Below are 21,358 nucleotides of genomic sequence, written 5' to 3'. Positions count from 1 at the left end.
GATTTGTAGAGGCTTTCATAAAAGGAGAGAGAATGTTGGGGAGAAAAGTGGTGAGAGTCAGTGAGTTTGAAAGGAGACTTGTGTAAGGAAGTATCAGGAGAGACTGAGTGTAGAGTGGCAAAAGGTGAGAGCAAATGACGAGAGGGGAGTGGGTGAGGAATGGGATGTATTTAGGGAAGCAGTGGTGGTTTGTGCAAAAGATGCATGTGGTATGAGAAAGGTGGGAGGTGCACAGATTAGAAAGGGATGAAGAGCTAAGATTGTTAGTGAAAGAGAAAAGAGAGACGTTTGGATGATATTTGCAGGGAAGTAGTGCAAAGGACTGGGAGTTGTATAAAAGAAAGTGGCAAGAGGTCAAGAGAAAGGTGCAAGAGTTGAAAAAGAGGGCAAATGAGAGTTGGGCTGAGAGAGTATCAATAAATTTTAGGGAGCATAAGAAGATGTTTTGGAAGGAGGTAAATAACATGCGTAAGACAAGACAACAAATGGGAACATTGGTGAAGGGAGCAAGTGGGGAAGTGATAACAGATAGTGATGGAGTGAGGAGATGAAGTGAGAATTTTGAAGGTTTGTTGAAGGTGTTTGATGATAGAGTGGTATATGTAGGGTGTTTTAGTTGGGGTGGTGTATGAAGTGAGAGGGTCATGGAGAATGATTGGGTGAAGAGAGAAGAGGTAGTGAAAGCTTTGTGGAAGATGAAATCTGGCAAGGAGGCAGGTATGGATGGTATTCCAGTGGAATTTATAAAATAAGGGGGTGACTGTGTTGCTGACTGGTTGGTAAGGATATTCAGTGTATGTATGGATCATGGTAAAGTGCCTAAGGATTGGCGGAATGCATGAATAGAGCCATTGTACAAAGGCAAAGGGGATAAAGGTGAGTGTTCAAACTAAAGAGGCACAAGTTTCTTGAGTATTCCTGGGAAATTATATGGGAAGGTATTGATTGAGAGGGTGAAGGCATGTACTGAGCATGAGATTGGGGAAGAGCAGTGTAGTTTCCAAAGTGATAGAGGATATGTGGATCAGGTGTTTGCTTTGAAGAATGTTCATGAGAAATACTTAGAAAAACAAAAGGATTTGTATGTAGCATTTATGGATCTGGAAAAGCATATGATACAGTTGATAGAGATGCTTTGTGGAAGGTTTTAAGAATATATGGTGGGAGATAAGTTGCTAGAAGCAGTGAAAAGTTTTTACCAAGGATGTAAGGCATGTGTACCAGTAGGAAGAGAGGAGAGTGATTGGTTCCTAGTGAATGTTGGTCAGTGGCAGGGGTGTGTGATGTCCCCATGGTTGTTTAATTTGTTTATGTATGGAGTGGTTAGGGAGGTAAATGTAAGAGTTTTGGAGAGGGGCGAGTACGCAGTCTGTTGTGGATGAGAGGGCCTGGGAAGTGAGTTAGTTTTTGCTCATTGATGATACAGCTCTAGTGGCTGATTCAGGTAAGAAACTGCAGAGGTTGGTGACTGAGTTTGGAAAAGTATGAGAAAAGAGAAGTTGAGAGTAAATGTGAATAAGAAAAAGGTTATTAGGTTTAGTAGGGTTGACTGACATGTTAATTGGGATGCAAGTCTGAATGGAGAAAAACTGGAGGAAGTAAAGAGTTTTAGATATCTGGGAGGACTTAGCAGCGGATGGAAACATGGAAGCGGAAGCAAGTCACAGGGTGGGGGAGGGGGTGAAGGTTCTGGGAATGATGAAGAATGTGTAGGAGGAGAGAATGTTATCTCGGAGAGCAAAAATGGATATGTCTGAAGGAATAGTACTTCTAACAATGTTATAGGGCTGTATAGAGGAGGGTGGATGTGTTGGAAATTAAATTTTTGAGGAGAATACGTGGTGTGAGGTGGTTTGGTCGAGTAAGTAATGTAAGGGTATGAGAGATGTGTAGAAATAAAAAGAGTATGGTTGAGTAAGCAGAAGAGGGTGTATTGAAATGGTTTGGACATATGGACAGAAAGAGTGAGGAAAGATTGACAAACAAGATATATGTGTCAGAGGTGGAGGGAATGAGGAGAAGCGGGAGACCAAACTGGAGGTGGAAGGATGAAGTGAAAAATATTTGGAGCGATCGGGGCCTGAACATACAGGAGGGTGAGAGGCATGCAAGGGATAGAGTGAATTGGAATGATGTGGTATACCAGGATCGATGTGCTGTCAATGGACTGAACCAGGGCATGTGAAGCCTCATGGGTAAACCATGGAAAGGTCTGTGGGGTCTGGATGTGGATAGGGAGCTGTGGTTTTGGTGCATTACACATGACAGCTAGAGAATGAGTGTGAACAAATGTAGCCTTTTTGTCTGTATTCCTGGCGCTGCCTTGCTGAAGCAGGGGATAGCAATGCTGTTTTCCTGTGGGGCAGGGTAGCAACAGGAATGGATGAAGGCAAGCAAGCATGAATATGTACATGTGTATGTATATAATGTCTGCTTATGTGTATGTATATGTTGATATGTATATGTATGTATATGTGCAAATGTAGATGTTTATGTAGGGGCAAATGGGGAAGTAATAACAAGTAGTAGTGAAGTGAGAGGGAGATGGAGTGAGTATTTTGAAGGTTAGCTGAATGTGTTTGTTGATAGAGTGGCAGATGTATGGTGTTTTGGTTGAGGTGGTGTACAAAGTGAGACAGTCAGAGAGAATGAGTTGGTAAACAGAGATGAGATAGTGAAAGCTTTGTGGAAGATGAAAGCCAGCAAGGCAGCGGGTTTGGATGGTACTGCTGTGGAATTTATTAAAAAAGGGGGTGACTGTGTTGTTGACTGGTTGGTAAGGATGTTCAGTGTATGTATGGTTCATGGTGAAGTGCCTGAGGATTGGAGGAATGCATGTATAGTTTCTTTGTACAAAGGCAAAGGAGATAAAGTTGAGTGTTCAAATTATTGTACAAAGGCAAAGGAGATAAAGTTGAGTGTTCAAATTACAGAGGTATAAGTTTGTTGAGTATCCCTGGGAAGCTATATGGGAAGGTATTGATCGAGAGGGTCAAGGCATGTACAGAGCACCAGATTGGTTAGGAGCAGTGTGGTTTCAGAAGTGGTAGAGGATGTATAGATCAGGTGTTTGCTTTAAAGAATGTATGTGAGAAATACTTAGAAAAGCAGATGGATTTGTATGAAGCATTTATGGGTCTGGAGAAGGCACATGATAGAGTTGATAGAGATGCTCTGTGGAAGGTATTAAGAATATATGGTGTGGGAAGCAAGTTGCTAGAAGCAGTGAAAAGTTTTTATCAAGGATGTAAGGCATGTGTACAAGTAGGAAGAGAGGAAAGTGAGTGGTTGCCAGTGAATGCAGCAGGGGTGCGTGATGTCTCCATGGCTGTTTAATTTGTTTATGGATGGGGTTGTTAGGGAGGTGAATGCAAGAGTTTTGGAGAGAGGGGCAAGTATGCAGTCTGTTGTGGATGACAGGGCTTGGGAAGTGAATCAGTTGTTTTTCACTGATGGTACAGCACAGGTGGCTGATTCGGGTAAGAAACTGCAGAAGATGGTGACTAAGTTTGGTAAAGTGTGTGAAAGAAGAAAGCTGAGAGTAAACGTGAATAAGGGCAAGGTTCAGTAGGGTTGAGGGACAAGTCACTTGGGAGGCAAGTTTGAATGGAGAAAAACTGGAGGAAGTGAAGTGTTTTAGATATCTGGGAGTGAATTTGGCAGCAGATGGAACAATGGAAGCAGAAGTGAGTCACAGGGTCAGGGAGGGGACAAAGGTTCTGGGAGCGTTGAAGAATGTGTGGAAGGCGAGAACATTATCTCAGAGAGCAAAAATGGGTATGTTTGAAGGAATAGTGGTTCCAACAATGTTATATGGTTGCGAGGCATGGGTTTGTTTGGAAGAGGGTGGGTGTGTTGGAAATGAGATGTTTGAGGACAAGATGTGGCGTGAGGTGGTTTGATCGAGTAAGTAATGATAGAGTAAGAGAGATGTGTGGTAACAAAAAGAGTGTGGTTGAGACGGCAGAAGAGGGTGTGTTGAAATGGTTTGTTGTTTATGGAGAGAATAAGTGAGGAAAGATTGACAAAGAGGATATATGTGTCAGAGGTGGAGGGAATGAGAAGTGGGAGACCAAATTGTAGGTGGAAGGATGGAGTGAAAAAGATTTTGAGCGATCAGGGCTTGAACATGCCGGAGGGTGAAAGGCGTGTAAGGAATAGAGTGAATTGGAACGATTTGGTATACTGGGGTCGATGTGCTGTCAATGGATTGAACCAGGGCATGTGAAGCATATGGGGTAAACCATGGAAAGCTTTGTGGGACCTGAATGTGGAAAGAGAGCAGTGGTTTCAGTGCATTAAACATGACAGCTAGAGACTGAGTGTGAATGAATGTGGCCTTTGTTGTCTTTTCCTCGTATTACCTCACGTGCTTGCGGGGAGGGGGGTTGTTATTTCATGTGTGGCGGGGTGGCGATGGGAATGAATAAGTGCAGACAGTATGAATTATGTACATGTGTATATATGTATATGTCTGTGTGTATATATATATGTATACATTGAGATGTATAGGTATTTATATGTGCGTGTGTGGACGTGTATGTATATATATGGGTATGTGAGTGGGTTGGGCCAGTCTTTCGTCTGTTTCCTTGCGCTATCTCACTAATGGGGGAGATAGTGACAAAGTATAATAATAAATAAATAATTTATACTTTGTCGCTGTCTCCCGCGTTAGTGAGGTAGCGCAAGGAAACAGACGAAAGAATGGCTCAACCCACCCACATACACATGTATACACATACACGTCCACATACGCACATATACATACCTATAGATCTCAATGTATACATATATATATATACACACAGACATATACATATATACACATGTACACAATTCATACTGTCTGCCCTTATTCATTCCCATCGCCACCCTGCCATGCATGAAATAACAAGCCCCTTCCCCGCATGTGTGCGAGGTAGCGCTAGGAAAATACAACAAAGGCCACATTCGTTCACACTCGGTCTCTAGCTGTCCTGGATAATGCACCAAAACCACAGCTCCCTTTCCAAATCCAGGCCCCACAAAACTTTCCATGGTTTACCCCAGACACTTCATATGCCCTGGTTCAGTCCATTGGCAGCACATCAATCCCGGTATACCACATCGTTCCAATTCACTCTATTCCATGCACGCCTTTCACCCTCCTGTATGTTCAGGCCCCGCTCACTCAAAATCTTTTTCACTCCATCTTTCCACCTACAATTTGGTCTCCCACTTCTCCTTGTTCCCTCCACCTCTGACACATATAACCTCTTTGTCAATCTTTCCTCCCTCATTCTCTCCATGCAACCAAACCACTTCAAAACACCCTCTTCTAGAAGGCTCTCTCAACCACACTCTTTTTATTACCACACATCTCTCTTACGCTTTCATTACTTACTCGATCAAAGCACCTCACACCACATACTGTCCTCAAACATCTCATTTCCAGCACATCCACCCTCCTCCGCACAACTCTAACTATAGCCCACACCTCGCAACCATATAACATTGTTGGAACCACTATTCCTTCAAACATACCCATTTTTGCTTTCTAATGAATAATATATATATAAATACGTTTATACAAGTGGATTGGCCATTCTTTGTCTGTTTCTTGGTGCTACCTCACTGATGCGGGAAACAGGGCCAATAAAATAGTGAACAAAATACAGTGTTACAGAAGTAGGGCATTCACAGCTATGCCTACAAAATTAATCCTCACTCTTTATGCTTCAATGGAGCATCTTCACACTGAGTATTGTGTTGCTTTGAATATCTTACTTATTTGAAAAAATAAGACACAGAGACTGAAGGAACAAGCTACCAAATGATTCTTAGTCTGAGAAACAAATCCAGTCTTAGCATCCCAAGTGATCTTAACTTTTAACATGGTAAAGAGGTTTAAACTGGATTTAAAATAGGAATTAAGTACTATCAAAGACTTTGACAATCTTGATCTTAGCAGCTAGTAAGTCTAAATTCATCCAATTTTATCATACTCATAGGTAAACAATTTACTTGAAATGAAGCAAAGTTCTTTTTAACTGGACTGATGAAATATGGAATGATTTATCAACAAGTGCAGCTGAAATTAGCAACAGACTTGATGAATATCTCACTTAAGTGCACAACTGATGCTATATGAGCCCCTCAGACTAAGTTTACAAGTACTTCTCCTCATCATATCATTTTTTTCTAATCTACACACAAAGTTTACCATTTTGTATCCCTTCAGCAATTACAAACAGCTTTAAGGAAAACAAACAAAATAAGGAAAGATCTTGCTTTTTGAGCATGATCTGAGTGGTATCTCTCCCTGCTTGGGTCAGCATCACACACTCATTAACCAGTTCTTTTTCTTGGGACCAAAAGTTGCCACTCTTTGCCTACCCATCTCTCACAAAAATACTTTAACAACTATGGTGGCAGCCTACTGAAAAGTGAAAAAAAATTAGAAGTATCAGGTCAGAAAAAATTTAAATAATGCTCAGCACCAAGGCACAAACTGGGAAGCTATTTACCACACCTTGTAGATATGAAAAATTTCCTGACTGTTGCTCCCAATAGGTGCTGTGAAATTCAGATGTTTATGCAGCACATTAATTACAGGTTATCTTTTGGTTCTGGTTAGTGACCAAAGGATTGGTAACCTTTAATTTACAAGTCAGAGAGATCTGACAAAATGGACAGATCCTACCAGATCAAAGCAGGTCATCAGCGTCTCTTGAGCACTGACATATGCCTGGTTGGGGTGGACAGTGTACTTGTCCAGTAAGATCAACAAATCCACAACTATGGTCATAATATCAGGAGAGATTTCACCTTTGTTGATCTGGACTGACACCTTTACATACTCTCCCCAAGATTTATTGATCTGCACTTGAGCTGCAGGAGCATCATACAGCTGAACACCTGTCTGTGTGGTACCCTCTGCTGTGCACACCAATTCACAGAGTTTGCATGCAAATCCACTCAGCGCTTGGCAGCATGAGGGACATCGCATACTCGGTTTCACTGGCAGTTCATGAAACAGGGGCCAGTCAGCTTGACAAGCAGCACAACCACAGCAGAAGAAATAATGTTGCTGAAGTGCTGCACGACGTTCTGTGCGCCCATGACTAACATATCTCTCGCCGTAGGTGTCAGTAATTTCTGCCCCTTGTGGAATGATGCTCACACTGTACAGAAACTTCCTGCTGCCTAGGGAGGTGGACAAGGTGTTGGGAACACATGAGTGGTTCACCAGGCTAAGAGCAGAATACACAGACCAGCCCACTTCCTGCCCACGGTTCTTACCAACTCTACCATCCCTACCATTACTGACTTCAAACTCTTTTGTTACATGTATATTACATTCAAGACCCAGGATGAGGCGCATTATTTGCCCACCCACCAATGCAACATCATCCTGTGTTACTATGACTGGATGGATGCATTCATCTTTCAGGAAAGAGGGACACTGTTCAAGAAGGATTCGTGTTAAAACACAGGCAACAGCTGCTGTCTCTTGTAGCTGGCTCTCGGTGCGGGCTGTGGCATGTCCCTCCAAGTGGTACAGGGAACGGTATTCACGTACAACTTGCATCATGGGTCGTGTGCCCCCACCACTCTCTTGCCGAAGGGTGGCCACTTTGGTGCGGAGGGCAGTGAGGGTAGTTGAGGAAAGGATTCTGAAGGCAAGGGCTGCTGCAGGATCCAGCTGGAGAGTCACTAAGGTTGCCAACACACCACACTCTGCAGCATGTCCATTACTCTCACCAGCATTTCGACAACCCTCATTGCAGAACACCACCTGTAATACATTATACACTATCAGTCATTTGGGCTTTCATGTAATTCTAACAAAAAGTCTTTTTAGAATTTCTAATTCTCTAGTAAACAATCAGTCTTGAAGTGCCAACCTCAAACCCAATGGAAACACTTAAATCAGATCCTCCAAGTCAGACTTCTTGCCTTTCCTGTCCCCTGGAGTTTCACCTGTCCAAAAGAGATATTTAATGCTACCATGTAACATAAGATAATAAGAAAATAAGAGGGGGAGGGGGTTGTTATTCCATGTGTGGCAGGGTGGCAATGGGAATGAATAAAGGCAGACAGTATGCATTATGTACATGTGTATATATGTATATGTCTGTGTGTGTATATATATATATGTATACATTGAGATGTATAGGTATATATTTTTGTGTGTGTGGATGTGTATGTATATACATGTGTATGTGGGTGGGTTGGGCCATTCTTTCGTCTGTTTCCTTGCGCTACCTCGCTAAAGCTGGAGACAGCGACAAAGCAAAATACATAAATAAATAAGAGGGATTGTACAGAGATATTAATAAAAATGCATCCATCCCTACACTCACTATCTGACACACCCATCTCATTCTTTCCTATAATGCTTTCACATTATGCAATCTATACTCTGTTAAATGTTGAAGGTTGAGGCTGTAACACCCTTAAAAGATATAGGGAAGGGCAGGATAGAGACAGGTCGGCATGTGTAGGAAAACAGAATAGAAGGATGAGGCATTAACTTGCCTCAGAGTAGGGCAGGGTGGTGGGACAGAGCTGAAACTTACCAGGGAGCAGGTGGGGCAAGATAGAGATTCAGGGCAGTAACTTACCAGGGAGCCTTGAAGAATGTGTGGAAGTCGAGAACATTATCTCGGAAAGCAAAAATGGCTATGTTTGAAGGAATAGTGGTTCCAACAATGTTGTATGGTTGCGAGGCGTGGGCTATGGATAGAGTTGTGCGCAGGAGGATGGATGTGCTGGAAATGAGATGTTTGAGGACAATGTGTGGTGTGAGGTGGTTTGATCAAGTAAGTAACGTAAGGGTAAGAGAGATGTGTGGTAATAAAAAGAGCGTGGTTGAGAGAGCAGAAGAGGGTGTTTTGAAATGGTTTGGGCACATGGAGAGAATGAGTGAGGAAAGGTTGACCAAGAGGATATGTGTGTCAGAGGTGGAGGGAACGAGGAGAAGTGGGAGACCAAATTGGAGGTGGAAAGATGGAGTGAAAAAGATTTTGTGTGATCGGGGCCTGAACATGCAGGAGAGTGAAAGGAGGGTAAGGAATAGAGTGAATTGGATCGATGTGGTATACCGGGGTTGACGTGCTGTCAGTGGATTGAATCAGGGCATGTGAAGTGTCTGGGGTAAACCATGGAAAGCTGTGTAGGTATATATATTTGCATGTGTGGACGTATGTATATACATGTGTATGGGGGTGGGTTGGGCCATTTCTTTCGTCTGTTTCCTTGCGCCACCTCGCAAACGCGGGAGACAAAAAAAAAAAAACTTATCAGGAAGTAGGTGGGGCAAGGTAGAAGGACAGAGCAGTAACTTAACAGGGAGCAGGTGTGGTAGGATAGGAGGATGGGACAGTAACTTACCTGGAAGCAGGTAGAGCTAGTTAAGGGACAGGGCAGTAACTTACCTTGAAGCAGGTAGGGATGGGGCAGTAACTTACTAGGGAGCAGGTGGGGTGGGGTAGAGAAATGAAGTGGTAACTCACCTAGGAGCATGTGGTGCAGAGTAGGACAGGGCAGTAACTTACCAGGGAGCAGGTGGGGCAGGGTAGAGGGATGGGACAGCGACGCAGACAGTGGGAACAGTGGGTCCGGAGTGTAGCATCCAGCTTGGCGACAGTGGCCAGGGCCTCCTCCACCACCAGCACCTCTCCTGCAACACAAAACCATCATTACACTACTGATATGATGACCATAATACTTATAATATAACACTTATACATCGGACAGTACTTACAAGTGTCTGAGAATTTTGCCTTTAGTCAGGGGTAGCACATAGCACCCACCACATATCTTGCCTGATTCATAATGCTTCTACAGCAACACAGTCAAGTATGGTCTACCACAGGTTCTGGTATTTCCTTAACTCGCTTAACCAGGTGTCCTCTTCTCTTTGGACTTCCACACTTTTATAAGAGTTTTTTTTACTTTTGCCATTCTACTCGCTAAATGTTGATTCCTCAAGTGAGACAAACGTCTCCATTAACACCACCATATGATGCAAGGTGCTTCTAGTGCATCTGATCCCCAGTCATGCTTTCAGCATTGCCATTTAAAATATTCCTAATCTTAATCAGTTCTTTTACTATATCTGTACATCTCTTCCTGTCTATCCATCCTTCTTGTACCTTCTACAGTGGTACTCTGGTGTCTTCCTGACCAAACTATCATCATCTATACATTCAACATAACCATACCATTAAAAAAAGACTTATGTATTCTTAAATGTAACTGGTGCTACTTTCAACCACTCTAATTGGTAAATCATTCCATATGTTAACAATCAGGAGAGAATGAGTGTAGAATGGCAAAAGGTGAGAGCAAATTACATGAGGGGAGTGGGTGAGGAATGGGATGTATTTAGGGAAGCAGTGATGGCATGTGCAAAAGATGCATGTGACATGAGAAAAGTGGGAGGTGGGCAGATTATAAAGGGTAGTGAATGGTGGGATGAAGAAGTAAAGTTGTTAGTGAAAGAGAAAAGAGAGGCATTTGGACAATACTTGAAAGGGAGGAGTGCAAATGACTGGGAGATGTATAAAAGAAACTGGGAGGAGGTTAAGAAGGTGGAAGGGTTGAAAAAGAGGGGTAAATGAGGGTGACAGAGTATCATTAAACTTTAGGGAGAACAAAAAGATGTTTTGGAAGGTGAATGATGTATGTAAGACAAGAGAACAAAAGGGAACATCAATGAAGGGGGTAAGTAACAACAGGTATGGATGAAGTGGGGAGATGGAGAGAGTATTTTGAAGGTTTGATGAACATGTTTGACGACAGAGTGGCAGATGTAGGGTGTATTGGTCAGGGTGGTGTGTGAAGTGAGAGGGTCAGGAAGCATGGTTTGGTTAAGAGAGAAGAGGTATTGAAAGCTTTGGGGAAGATGAAATCCAGCAAAGCGGCGGAATTCTATGGTATTCAAGTTGAATTTATTAAAGAAATGGGTTACTGTGTTCTTGATTGGTTTATAAGGATATTCAGTGTACATACACTGAATATCCTTATATCAAATGCAAGGATAATGCTGAAGTGCCTGAGGTTTGGCGGAATGCATGCATAGTGCCACTGTACAGAGGCAAAGAGGATAAAGGTGGGTGTTAAGACTACAGAGACAAGTTTGTTGAGTATTCCTGGAAAATTATATGGGAGGGTATTGATAAAGAGGGTGAAGGTATGTCCAGAACATCAGATTGGGGAAGAGCAGTGTGGTTTCAGAAGTAGTAAAGGACGAGTGGACCAGGTGTTTTGTGGAAGGCCTTATTAGTATATGGTGTGGGAGGTAAGCTGCTATGAGTAGTGAAAACTTTTTACTGAGGATGTAAGGGATGTGTACAAGTAGGAAGAGAGGAGAGTGATTGGTTCCCAGTGAAGGTTGGTCTGCAGCAGATGTGTGTGTGATGTCCCCATGGTTGTTTAATTTATTTATGGATGGAGAGGTTAGGGAGGTAAATGAAAGTTTTGGAGAGAGGGGCGAGTATGCAGTCTGCTGGGATGAGAGGTCTAGAAGTGAGTCAGTTGTTGTTTGCCAAGAAGGCTATGGATAGGGTTGTATGAAGGAAGATGGATGTGTTGGAAATGAAATGTTTGAGGACAATATGTGTTGTGAGGTGGTTTGATCGAGTAAGTAATGAAAGGGTAAGAGAGATGTGTGGAAATAAAAAGTGTGTGGTTGAGAGAATAGAAGAGGGGGTGTTGAAATGGTTTGGACGTATAGAGAGAATGAGTGAGGAAAGATTGACAAAGAGGATATCTGAGTCAGAGGTGGAGGGAACGAGGATAAGAGGGAGACCAAGTTGGAGGTAAAAGGATGGAGTGAAAAAGATTTTAAGCAATCAGGAGAGGATGAGTGTGTAGAATGGCAAAAGGTGAGCAAATTACATGAGGGGAGTGGGAGAGGAATGGGATGTATTTAGGGAAGCAGTGATGGCATGTGCAAAAGATGCATGTGACATGAGAAAGGTGGGAGGAGGGCACATTAGAAAGGGTAGAGAATGATAGGATGAAGAAGTAAAGTTGATGGTGAAAGATTAGTGAAAGAGAAAAGAGAGGTGTTTGGACAGTACTTGAAAGGGAGGAGTGCAAACGACTGGGAGATGTATAAAAGAAAGTGGCAGGAGGTTATGAAGGTGCAAGGGTTGAAAAAGTGGGTAAATGAGATCTAGGGTGAGAGAGTATCATTAAACTTTAGGGAGAATGAAATTACTTTTTGGAAGGAGGTGAATGACGTACGTAAGACAAGAGAACAAAAGGGAACGTCAGTGAAGGGGGTAAGTCACAACAGGTATTGATGGAGAGAGTATTTTGAAGGTTTGATGAATGTGTGTGATGATAGAGTGGCAGATGTAGGATGTTTTGGTTGGGATGGTGTGTGAAGAGAGAGGGTGAGGGAGCATGGTTTGGTTAAGGGAGAAGAGATATTGAAAGCTTTGTGAAAGATGAAATCTGGCAAGGCGGTGGGTTTGGATGGTATTGCAGATGAATTTATTAAAGAAATGGGGTGACTGTGTTCTTGATTGGTTTGTAAGGATATTCAATGTATGTATGGATAATGCTGAAGAGCTGAGGATTGGAGGAATGCTTGCATAGTGCCACTGTACAGAGGCAAAGAGGATAGAGGTGAGTGTTCAAACTACAGAGACCTAAGTTTGTTGAGTATTCCTGGAAAATTATACCGGAGGGTATTGATAGAGAGGGTGAAGGCATGTCCAGAGCTGGGGAAGAGCAGTGTGGTTCCAGAAGTAGTAAAGATGAGTGAATCAGGTGTTTTGTGGAAGGCCTTAAGAGTATATGGTGTGGGAGATAAGCTGCTATAAGCAGTGAAAAGTTTTTACCGAGGATGTAAGGCATGTGTACGAGGAGGAAGAGAGATGAGTGATTGGTTCCCAGTGAAGGATGGTCTGCGGCAGGTGTGTGTGATGTCCCCATGGTTGTTTATTTATGGATAGATATGGATAGTTTTGGGAGGTAAATGAAAGAGTTTTGGAGAGAGGAGCAAGTATGCAGTCTGCTGGGGATGAGAGGGCCTGAGAAGTGAGTCAGTTGTTGTTTGCTGATGATACAGCTCTGGTGGCTGATTTGAGGGATGAACTGCAGAAGTTGGTGACTGAGTTTGGAAAAGAGTGTGAAAGGAGAAAGTTCAGAGTGGTAAAGGATGTGTGGATCAGGTATTTCCTTTGAAGAGTGTGTGTGAGAAATACTTAGAAAAACATGGACTTGTAAGTAACATTTATGGAAAAGGCATATGACATGGTTGATAGAGATGCTTTATGGAAGGTCTCAAGAGTATATGGTGTGGGAAGTAAGCTGCTAGAAACAGTGAAGTCTTTACCAAGGATGTAAGGCATCTGTACGAGTAGAAAGAGAGGAGAGTGATTGGTTCCCAGTGAAGGTCGGTCTGGGGCAGGTGTGAGGGATGTCCCCATGGTTGTTTAATTTACTTATGGATGGGGTAGTTAGGGAGGTATGTGCAAGAGTTTTAGAGAGAGGGGCGAGTATGTAGTCTGCTTCGGATGAGAGGGTCTGAGAAGTGTCAGTTGTTGTTCGCTAATGATACAGCTCTGGTGGCTGATTCGTGGGGAAAACTGCAGAGGTTTTGGAGAGCAAAAATGGGTATGCTTGAAGGAATAGTAGTTCCAATAATGTTCTATGGTTGCAAGGTATGGGCTATAGATAAGGATGTGCGGAGGAGGGTGGACGTGTTGGAAATTAAATGTTTGAGGACAATATGTGGTGTGAGGTGGTTTGATCAAGTAAGAAATGAAAGGGTAAGAGAGATATGTGGTAATAAAAAGAGTGTGGCTGAGAGAGCAGAAGAGGGTGTGTTGAAATGGTTTGGACACATGGAAAGAATAAGTGAGGAAAGATTGACAAAGAGGATATATGTATCAGAGGTGGATGGAAGGAGAAGCAGGAGATCCAACTGGAGGTGGAAAAATGGAGTGAAAAAGATTTTGAGCGATTGGGGCTTGAACATACAGGAAGGTGAAAGGCGTGCAAGGAATAAAGTGAATTGGAACGATGTGGTATACTGGGGTCGATGAGCTGTCAACAGATTGAACCAGGGCATGTGAAGTGTCTGGGGTAAACCATGGAAAGGTCTGTGGAGCCTGGATGTGGAAAGGGAGCTGTGGTTTCAGTGCATTGCACATGACAGCATAAGGGTAAAGGGGAAAATTGGTTTGGTAAAGTGTAAAAGTCAGAGATTGATGAGATTAGAAGAGCTAAGGAAGGAGTAGCAGTACTCCTGAAGCAAGAGTTGTGAGTCTGCGATACAATGTAAGAAAGTAAATTCTAGAATGCTGTGGGTAAAACTGAAAGTGGATGGAGGGAGATGGGTGATTATTGGTACTCATGCACCTGGTCATGGGAAGAAAGATCATGAGAGGCAAGTATTTGGGAGCAGCTGAGTGAGTGAGTTAGCAGCTTTGATGCTCGAGACTGGTTTTTAATGATGGGTGATTTAAATGCAAAGGTGAGTAATGTGGCAGTTGAGGGTTAATTAATGTACATGGGGTATTCAGTGTTGTGAATGGAAATAGTGAAGAGCTTGTGGGTTTATGAGCTGAAAATAAGACTGGTGATTGGGAATACCTGGTTTAAAAAGAGGTATACATAAGTATATGCATTTGAGTAGGAGAGATGGTCAAAGGGCATTACTGGATTATATGTTAATTGATAGGCATGTAAAAGAGAGACTTTTGGACGTTAAGGAGCTGAGAGGGGCAGCTGGAGTGATGTCTGATCATTATCTTGGGGAGGTAAAGGTAAAGATTTGTAGAGATTTTTCAAAAAAAAGAGGAGAAAATGTTGGGAGAAGAAGAGAGTGGTGAGAGTAAGTGAGCTTGGATAGGACACTTGTGTGAGGAAGTATCAGGAGAGATTGAGTGTAGATCAGCAAAAGGTGAGAGCAAATGACGAGAGGGGAGAGAGTGAGGAATGGGAAGCAGTGACGGCCTGTGCAAAAGATGCATGTGGCATGAGAAAGGTGGGAGGTGAGCAGATTAGAAAAGGTAGTGAGTGGTGGGATGAAGTAAACTTCTTAGTGAAAGAGAAAAGAGATGATACTTACAAGGAAGGAGTGCAAATGACTGGGAGGTACATAAAAGAAAGCAGCAGTAGGTATCAAGGGTTGAAAAAAGAGGGCAAATGAAAGCTGGGGTGAGAGAGTATCATTAAACTTTGGGGAGAATATAAAGATGTTTTGGAAGGAGGTGAATAATGTGCATAAGACAAGAGAACAAATGGGAACATCAGTGAAGGATGCAAGGTAGGAAGTAATAACAGGTAGTGAAGAAGTAAGAAGAGGGAGTAAGTATTTTGAAGGTTTGTCAAATGTGTTTGACAATAGTGGCAGATATGGGGTATTTTGGTCAGGGTGGTGTGCAAAATGAGAGGGTCAGGGAGAATGGTTTGGTTAAAAGAGAAGAGGTAATGAAAGCTTTGTGGAAGATGAAATCTGGCAAGGCAGAGGGTTTGGATGGTACTGCAGTTGAATTTATTAAGAAAGAGGGTGACTATGTTCTTGATTGGTTGGTAAGGATATTCAATGTAAGTATGGATTATGGTGAAGTGCCTGAGGATTGGCAGAATGCAATAATAGTACCACTGGACAAACACAAAGGGGATAAAGTCAAGTAATCAAACTATTGGGGCATAAGTTTGATGAGTATTCCTGGGAAATTATATGGGAAGGTATTAATTGAGAGGGTGAAGGCATGTACAGAACACCAGATTCGTGAAGAGCAGTGTAGTTTCAGAAGTGGTAGAGGATACGTGGATCATGTGTTTGCTTTGAAAAGTGTGCGAGAGAAATTCTTAGAAAAACAGATTGATTTGTACGTAGCATTTACAGACCTGGAGAAGGCATATGATGGGGCTGATAGAGATGCTTTGTGGAAGGACTTAAGAGCATATGGTGAGCGAGGTAAGCTGCTAAAAGCAGGGAAAAGTTTTTTACCAAGGATGTAAGGCATGTGTACGAGTAGGAAAAAAGGAGAGTAATTGGTTCCCAGTGAGGGTCGGTCTGCAGCAGGGGTGTGTGACATCCTCATGTTTGTTTGATTTGATTATGGATAGGGTGGCTAGGGAGATAAATGCAAGAGTTTTAGAGAGAGGGGTGAGTATGCAGTCTGATGAGGATGATAGGGCCTGGGAAGTGAGCCAGTTGCTGTTCGCCGATGATACAGCTCTGGTGGCTGATTCAAGGGAGAAACTGCTGAAGTTGGTGACTGGGTTTGGAAAAGTGTGAGAAAGGAGAAAGTTGAGAGTAAATGTGAATAAGAGGAAGGTTATTAGGTTCAGTAGGGTTGAAGGACAAATTAACTGGGATATAAATTTGATTGGAGAAAAACTGGAGGAAGTGAAGTGTTTTATATATCTGATAGTATAGTGAGCAGCAAATGGAACCATAAGTGATTCACAGGGTGGGGGATGGGATCAAAGCTTTAGGAGCAATGAAGAATGTGTGGAAGGAGAGAACATTACCTTGGAGAGCAAAAATGGGTATGCTTGAAGGAATAGTAGTTCCAATATACTGTTGCAAGACATGTTGTATGGAGGGTTGTATGGAGGAGGGTGGATGTGTTGGAAATTAAATGTTTGAGGACAATATGAGGTGTGAGGTAGTTTGATCGAGTAAGTAAAGAAAGGGTAAGAGAGATGTGTTGAAATAATAAGAGTGTGGTTGAGAGAGAAAAAGAGGGTGTGTTGAAATGGTTTGAACATATGGAGAGAATGTGTGAGGAAAGATTGACAAAGAGGATACATGTGTCAGAGTTGAAGGGAACAAGAAGTGGGAGATCAAACTGGAGGTGGAACGATGGAGTGAAAAAGATTTTGAGCGATCAGGGCCTGAACATACAGGAGGGTGAGAGTCTTACAAGGAATAAAGTGAATTGGAATGACGTGGTAAACTGGTGTTGACGTGCTGTCAATGGACTAAACCAGGGCATGTGACATGGTAAGGTCTGTGGGACATGGATGTGGATAGGGAGCAGTGGTTTCGGTGCATTACACATGACAGCTCGAGACTGAGTGTGAACAAATGTGGTCTTTTTTGTCTGTTTTCCTAGCAATACCTCACTGAAGCAGGGGGTAGCAATGGAGTCTCCTGTGGGACGGGGCAGTAACAGGAATGGATGAAGGCAGCAATTATGAATATGTACATGTGTATGTATGTATATGTGTGTATGTATATGCATATGTTGATATGTATATGTATGTGTATGTGTGCCTATTTCAGTTTCTAAAAGGGGAGACAGAAGGAGTCAAGCAGGGAGTGCTCAACCTCCTCGAAGGCTCAGACTAGGGTGTCTGAATGTGTATGGATGTAACCAAGATGAGGAGAAAGGAGAGATAGGTAGTATGTTTAAGGGAAAAAAAATTGGAGGCAAGTGTTATGGGAGTGGCTGAGTGCGTTAGCAGCTTTGATGCACAAGACCAGGTATTAGTGATGGGTGATTTAAATGCAAAGGTATTGTGGCAGTTGAGGGTATAATTGGTGTACATGGGGTATTCTGTGTTGTAAATGGAAATGGTGAAGAGCTTGTGGATTTGTGTGCTGAAAAAAGACCAGTGATTGGGAATACCTGGTTTAAAAAGAGAGATATACATTAGTAATACATATTTGAGTAGGAGAGAGGGTCAAAGTCATTACTGGATTATATGTTAATTGATAGGCACGTAAAAGAGAGACTTCTGGATGTTACTGTGCTGAGAGAGACAGCTGGAGGGATGTCTGATCACTATCTTGTGGAGGCAAAGGTGATGATTGGTAAAGGTTTTCAAAAAAAGAAGAAAAAATGTTGGGTAGAAGAGAGTGCTGAGAGTAAGTGAGCTTAGAAAGGATACCTATATGAGGAAGTACCAGGAGAGATTGAGAGGAGAATGGCAAAAGGTGAGAGCAAATGACAGAGGGGAGTGGATGAAGAATGGGATGTATTTAGGGAAGCAGTGATGGCACGTGCAAAAGATGCATGTGGCACGAGAAAGAAGGGATGTGGGCAGATTACAAAGGGTAGTGAGTGGTGGGATGAAGAAGTAAACTTGTTAGTGAAAAAGGAAAAAGAGGCATTTGTACAATACTTACAAGGAAGGAGTGTACATGACTGGGAGATGTTTAAAAGAAAGTGGCATAAGGTCAAGAGGAAGGTGCAATCGTTGAAAACCAGGGCAAATGAGAGCTAGGCTGACAGAGTATCATTAAACTTTAGGGAAAATATAAAAGCATTTTGGAAGGAGGTGAATAACATGCATAAGACAAGAGAACAAATGGGAACATCCATGAAGGGGGCAAAGTGGGAAGAAATAACAGGTAGTAATGAAGTGAGGAGATGGAGTGAGTGGTTTGAAGGTTCGTTGAATGTGTTTGATGATAAGAGTGGCAGATGTAGGGTGTTTTGGTCTGGGTGCTGTGTAAAGCGAGGGGGTCAGGGAGAATGATTTCGTTAAGAGAGAAGAGGTAGTGAAAGCTTTGCGTAAGATGAAATCCAGCAAGGCGGCAGGTTTGGATGGTACTGCAGTTTAATTTATTAAGAAAGGGGGTGATTATGTTCTTGATTGGTTGGTAAGGATATTCAGTGTATGTATGGATAATGGTGAAGTACCTGAGGATTGGCAGAATGTTTGCAAAGTGCCACTGTACAAAGGCAAAGGGGATAAAGGTGAGTGTTCAAACTCAAGAGGCATAAGTTTGTTGAGTACTCCTGGGAAATTATATGGGAGGGTAGTGATTGAGAGGGTGAAGGCATGAACAGACTGGGGTAGAACAGTGTGGTTTTGGAAGTAGTAGAGAATGTGTGGATCATGTGTTTGCTTTGAAAAATGTGTGTAAGAAATACTTAGAAAAACAGATGGATTTGTATGTAATATTTATGGATCTGGACAAGCATATGATAGGGGTGATAGAGATACTTTGTGGAAGGTCTTAAGAGTATATGGTGTGGGAGGTAGGCTGCTAGAAGTAGTGAAAACATTTTACTAAGGATGTAAGGCATGTGTGCAAGTAGGAAGAGAGGAGAGCGAGTTTTTCCAGTGAAAGTCCATCTGCAGCAGGGGTGTGTGATGTCCCCATGGTTGTTTCATTTGTTTATGGATGGGGTGGTTAGGGAGGTAAATGCAAGAGTTTTCGGGGGAGGGATAAGTTGGGGATGAGTTGGTCTAGGAAGTGAGTTAACTGTTGTTTGCTGATGTTTCAGCTGTGGTGGTTGATTCGAGGGAGAAACTGCTGAAGTTGGTGACTGAGTTTGGAAACATGTGCAAAAGGAAGAACATTGAGAGTAAATGTGAATAAGAGCAAGGTTATGAGGTTGAGTAGGGATGAGGAACAAGTTAACTGGGATGTAAGTTTGAATGGAGAAAAATTGGAGGAAGTGAAGTGTTTTACATATCTGGGAATGGACTTAGCAGCAAATGGAACCATGGAAGGGGAAGTGAGTCACAGGGTGGGGGAGGGAGTAAAGGTTTTGGGAGCAATGAAGAATGTGTGGGGGAAGAGAATGTTATCTCGGATAGCAAAAATGAGTATGTCTGAAGGAATAGTTGTTCCAACAATATTATGTGGTTGCGAGGCATGGGCTATGGGTAGGGTTGTACAGAGGAGGGTGGATGTGTTGGAAATGAAATGTTTGAGGACAATATGTGGTGTGAGGTGGTTTGATCGATTATGTAATAAAAGGATAAAAGAGATGTGTGGAAATAAAAAGAGCATGGTTGAGAGAGCAGAGGAGGATGTTTTGAAATGGTCTAGACATATGGAGAGAATGAGTGAGGAAAGATTGACAAAGAGGATATCTGAGTCAGAGGTGGATGGAACGAGGATAAGTGGGAGACCAAACTGGAGGTAAAAGGATGGTGTGTAAAAGATTTTGGGCAATCAGGGCCTGAAAATGCAGGAGGGTGAGAGGCATGCAAGGAATAGAGTGAATTGGAATTTTGTGGTATACTGGGGTCAGCATGCTGTCAAAGAAATGTCTGGGGTAAATCATGGAAAGGTCTGTGGGGCCCAGGTTTGGATAGGGAGCTGTAGTTTCAGTGCATTAAACATGACAGTTAGAGACTGAGTGTGAATGAATGTGGCCATTTTTGTCTGTTTTCCTGGCACTATCTTGCTGAAGCAGTGGGTAGCGATGTTGTTTCCTGTGGGATGGGGTAGCAACAGGAATGGATGAAGGCTAGCAAGTATGACTATGTACATGTGTATATATGTATATGTCCATGTATGAGTATGTATATGAATGTATATGTGTATATGTTGATATGTTTATGTAAGTATATTTGCATGTAAGTGTTTATGTATACATGTGTGTATATGAGTGGATGGGCCATTCTTTGTCTGTTGCCTGGTGCTACCTTGCTGACATGGAAAACAGCAATCAAGTACAATGAATAAAAGAAAAATATGTGCATTTTACATTTGGACGATTTTTGCAGGGAAAAAATGCAATTGAGTGGGAGATGTATAAAAGAAAGAGACAGGAGGTCAAGAGAAAGGTGCAAGAGGTGAAAAAAAGGGCAAATGAGAGTTGGGGTGAGAGAGTATCATTAAATTTTAGGGAGAATAAAAAGATGTTCTGGAAGGAGGTAAATAAAGTGCGTAAGACACGGGAGCAAATGGGAACTTCAGTGAAGGGCGCAAATGGGGAGGTGATAACAAGTAGTGGTGATGTGAGAAGGAGATGGAGTGAGTATTTTGAAGGTTTGTTGAATGTGTTTCATGATAGAGTGGCAGATATAGGATGTTTTGGTCGAGGTGGTGTGCAAAGAGAGAGGGTTAGGGAAAATGATTTGGTAAACAGAGAAGAGGTAGTAAAAGCTTTGCGGAAGATGAAAGCCGGCAAGGAAGCAGGTTTGGATGGTATTGCAGTGGAATTTATTAAAAAAGGGGGTGACTGTATTGTTGACTGGTTGGTAAGGTTATTTAATGTATGTATGACTCATGGTGAGGTGCCTGAGGATTGGCGGAATGCGTGCATAGTGCCATTGTACAAAGGCAAAGGGGATAAGAGTGAGTGCTCAAATTACAGAGGTATAAGTTTGTTGAGTATTCCTGGTAAATTATATGGGAGGGTATTGATTGAGAGGGTGAAGGCATGTACAGAGCATCAGATTGGGGAAGAGCAGTGTGGTTTCAGAAGTGGTAGAGGATGTGTGGATCAGGTGTTTGCTTTGAAGAATGTATGTGAGAAATACTTAGAAAAGCAAATGGATTTGTATGTAGCATTTATGGATCTGGAGAAGGCATATGATAGAGTTGATAGAGATGCTCTGTGGAAGGTATTAAGAATATATGGTGTGGGAGGCAAGTTGTTAGAAGCAGTGAAAAGTTTTTATCGAGGATGTAAGGCATGTG

At 42.5% G+C, this 21,358-nt stretch overlaps 1 protein-coding gene across 3 annotated transcripts in view; it reads right to left on the bottom strand.

The window, feature by feature from the left end:
* Positions 1-13: 13 nt before the first annotated feature.
* Positions 14-21,358, bottom strand: part of LOC139758832 (SET and MYND domain-containing protein 4-like) — an 83,401-nt gene continuing 62,056 nt past the window's right edge. For all 3 annotated transcript variants that reach the window (XM_071680677.1, XM_071680678.1, XM_071680679.1), the window contains 2 exons: positions 9,543-9,667; positions 14-7,780 (listed from right to left, as the gene is read on the bottom strand). In XM_071680677.1, coding sequence (XP_071536778.1) covers positions 6,653-7,780; positions 9,543-9,667 — 1,253 coding nt within the window. In that variant the 3' untranslated portion in view covers positions 14-6,652. The remainder of the gene's footprint in view (positions 7,781-9,542; positions 9,668-21,358) is intronic.

Source organism: Panulirus ornatus, chromosome 31 (genome assembly GCF_036320965.1).
Source record: "Panulirus ornatus isolate Po-2019 chromosome 31, ASM3632096v1, whole genome shotgun sequence".
NCBI classification, from domain to species: domain Eukaryota; kingdom Metazoa; phylum Arthropoda; class Malacostraca; order Decapoda; family Palinuridae; genus Panulirus; species Panulirus ornatus.
This window is presented reverse-complemented; position numbering and strand designations above follow the sequence as displayed.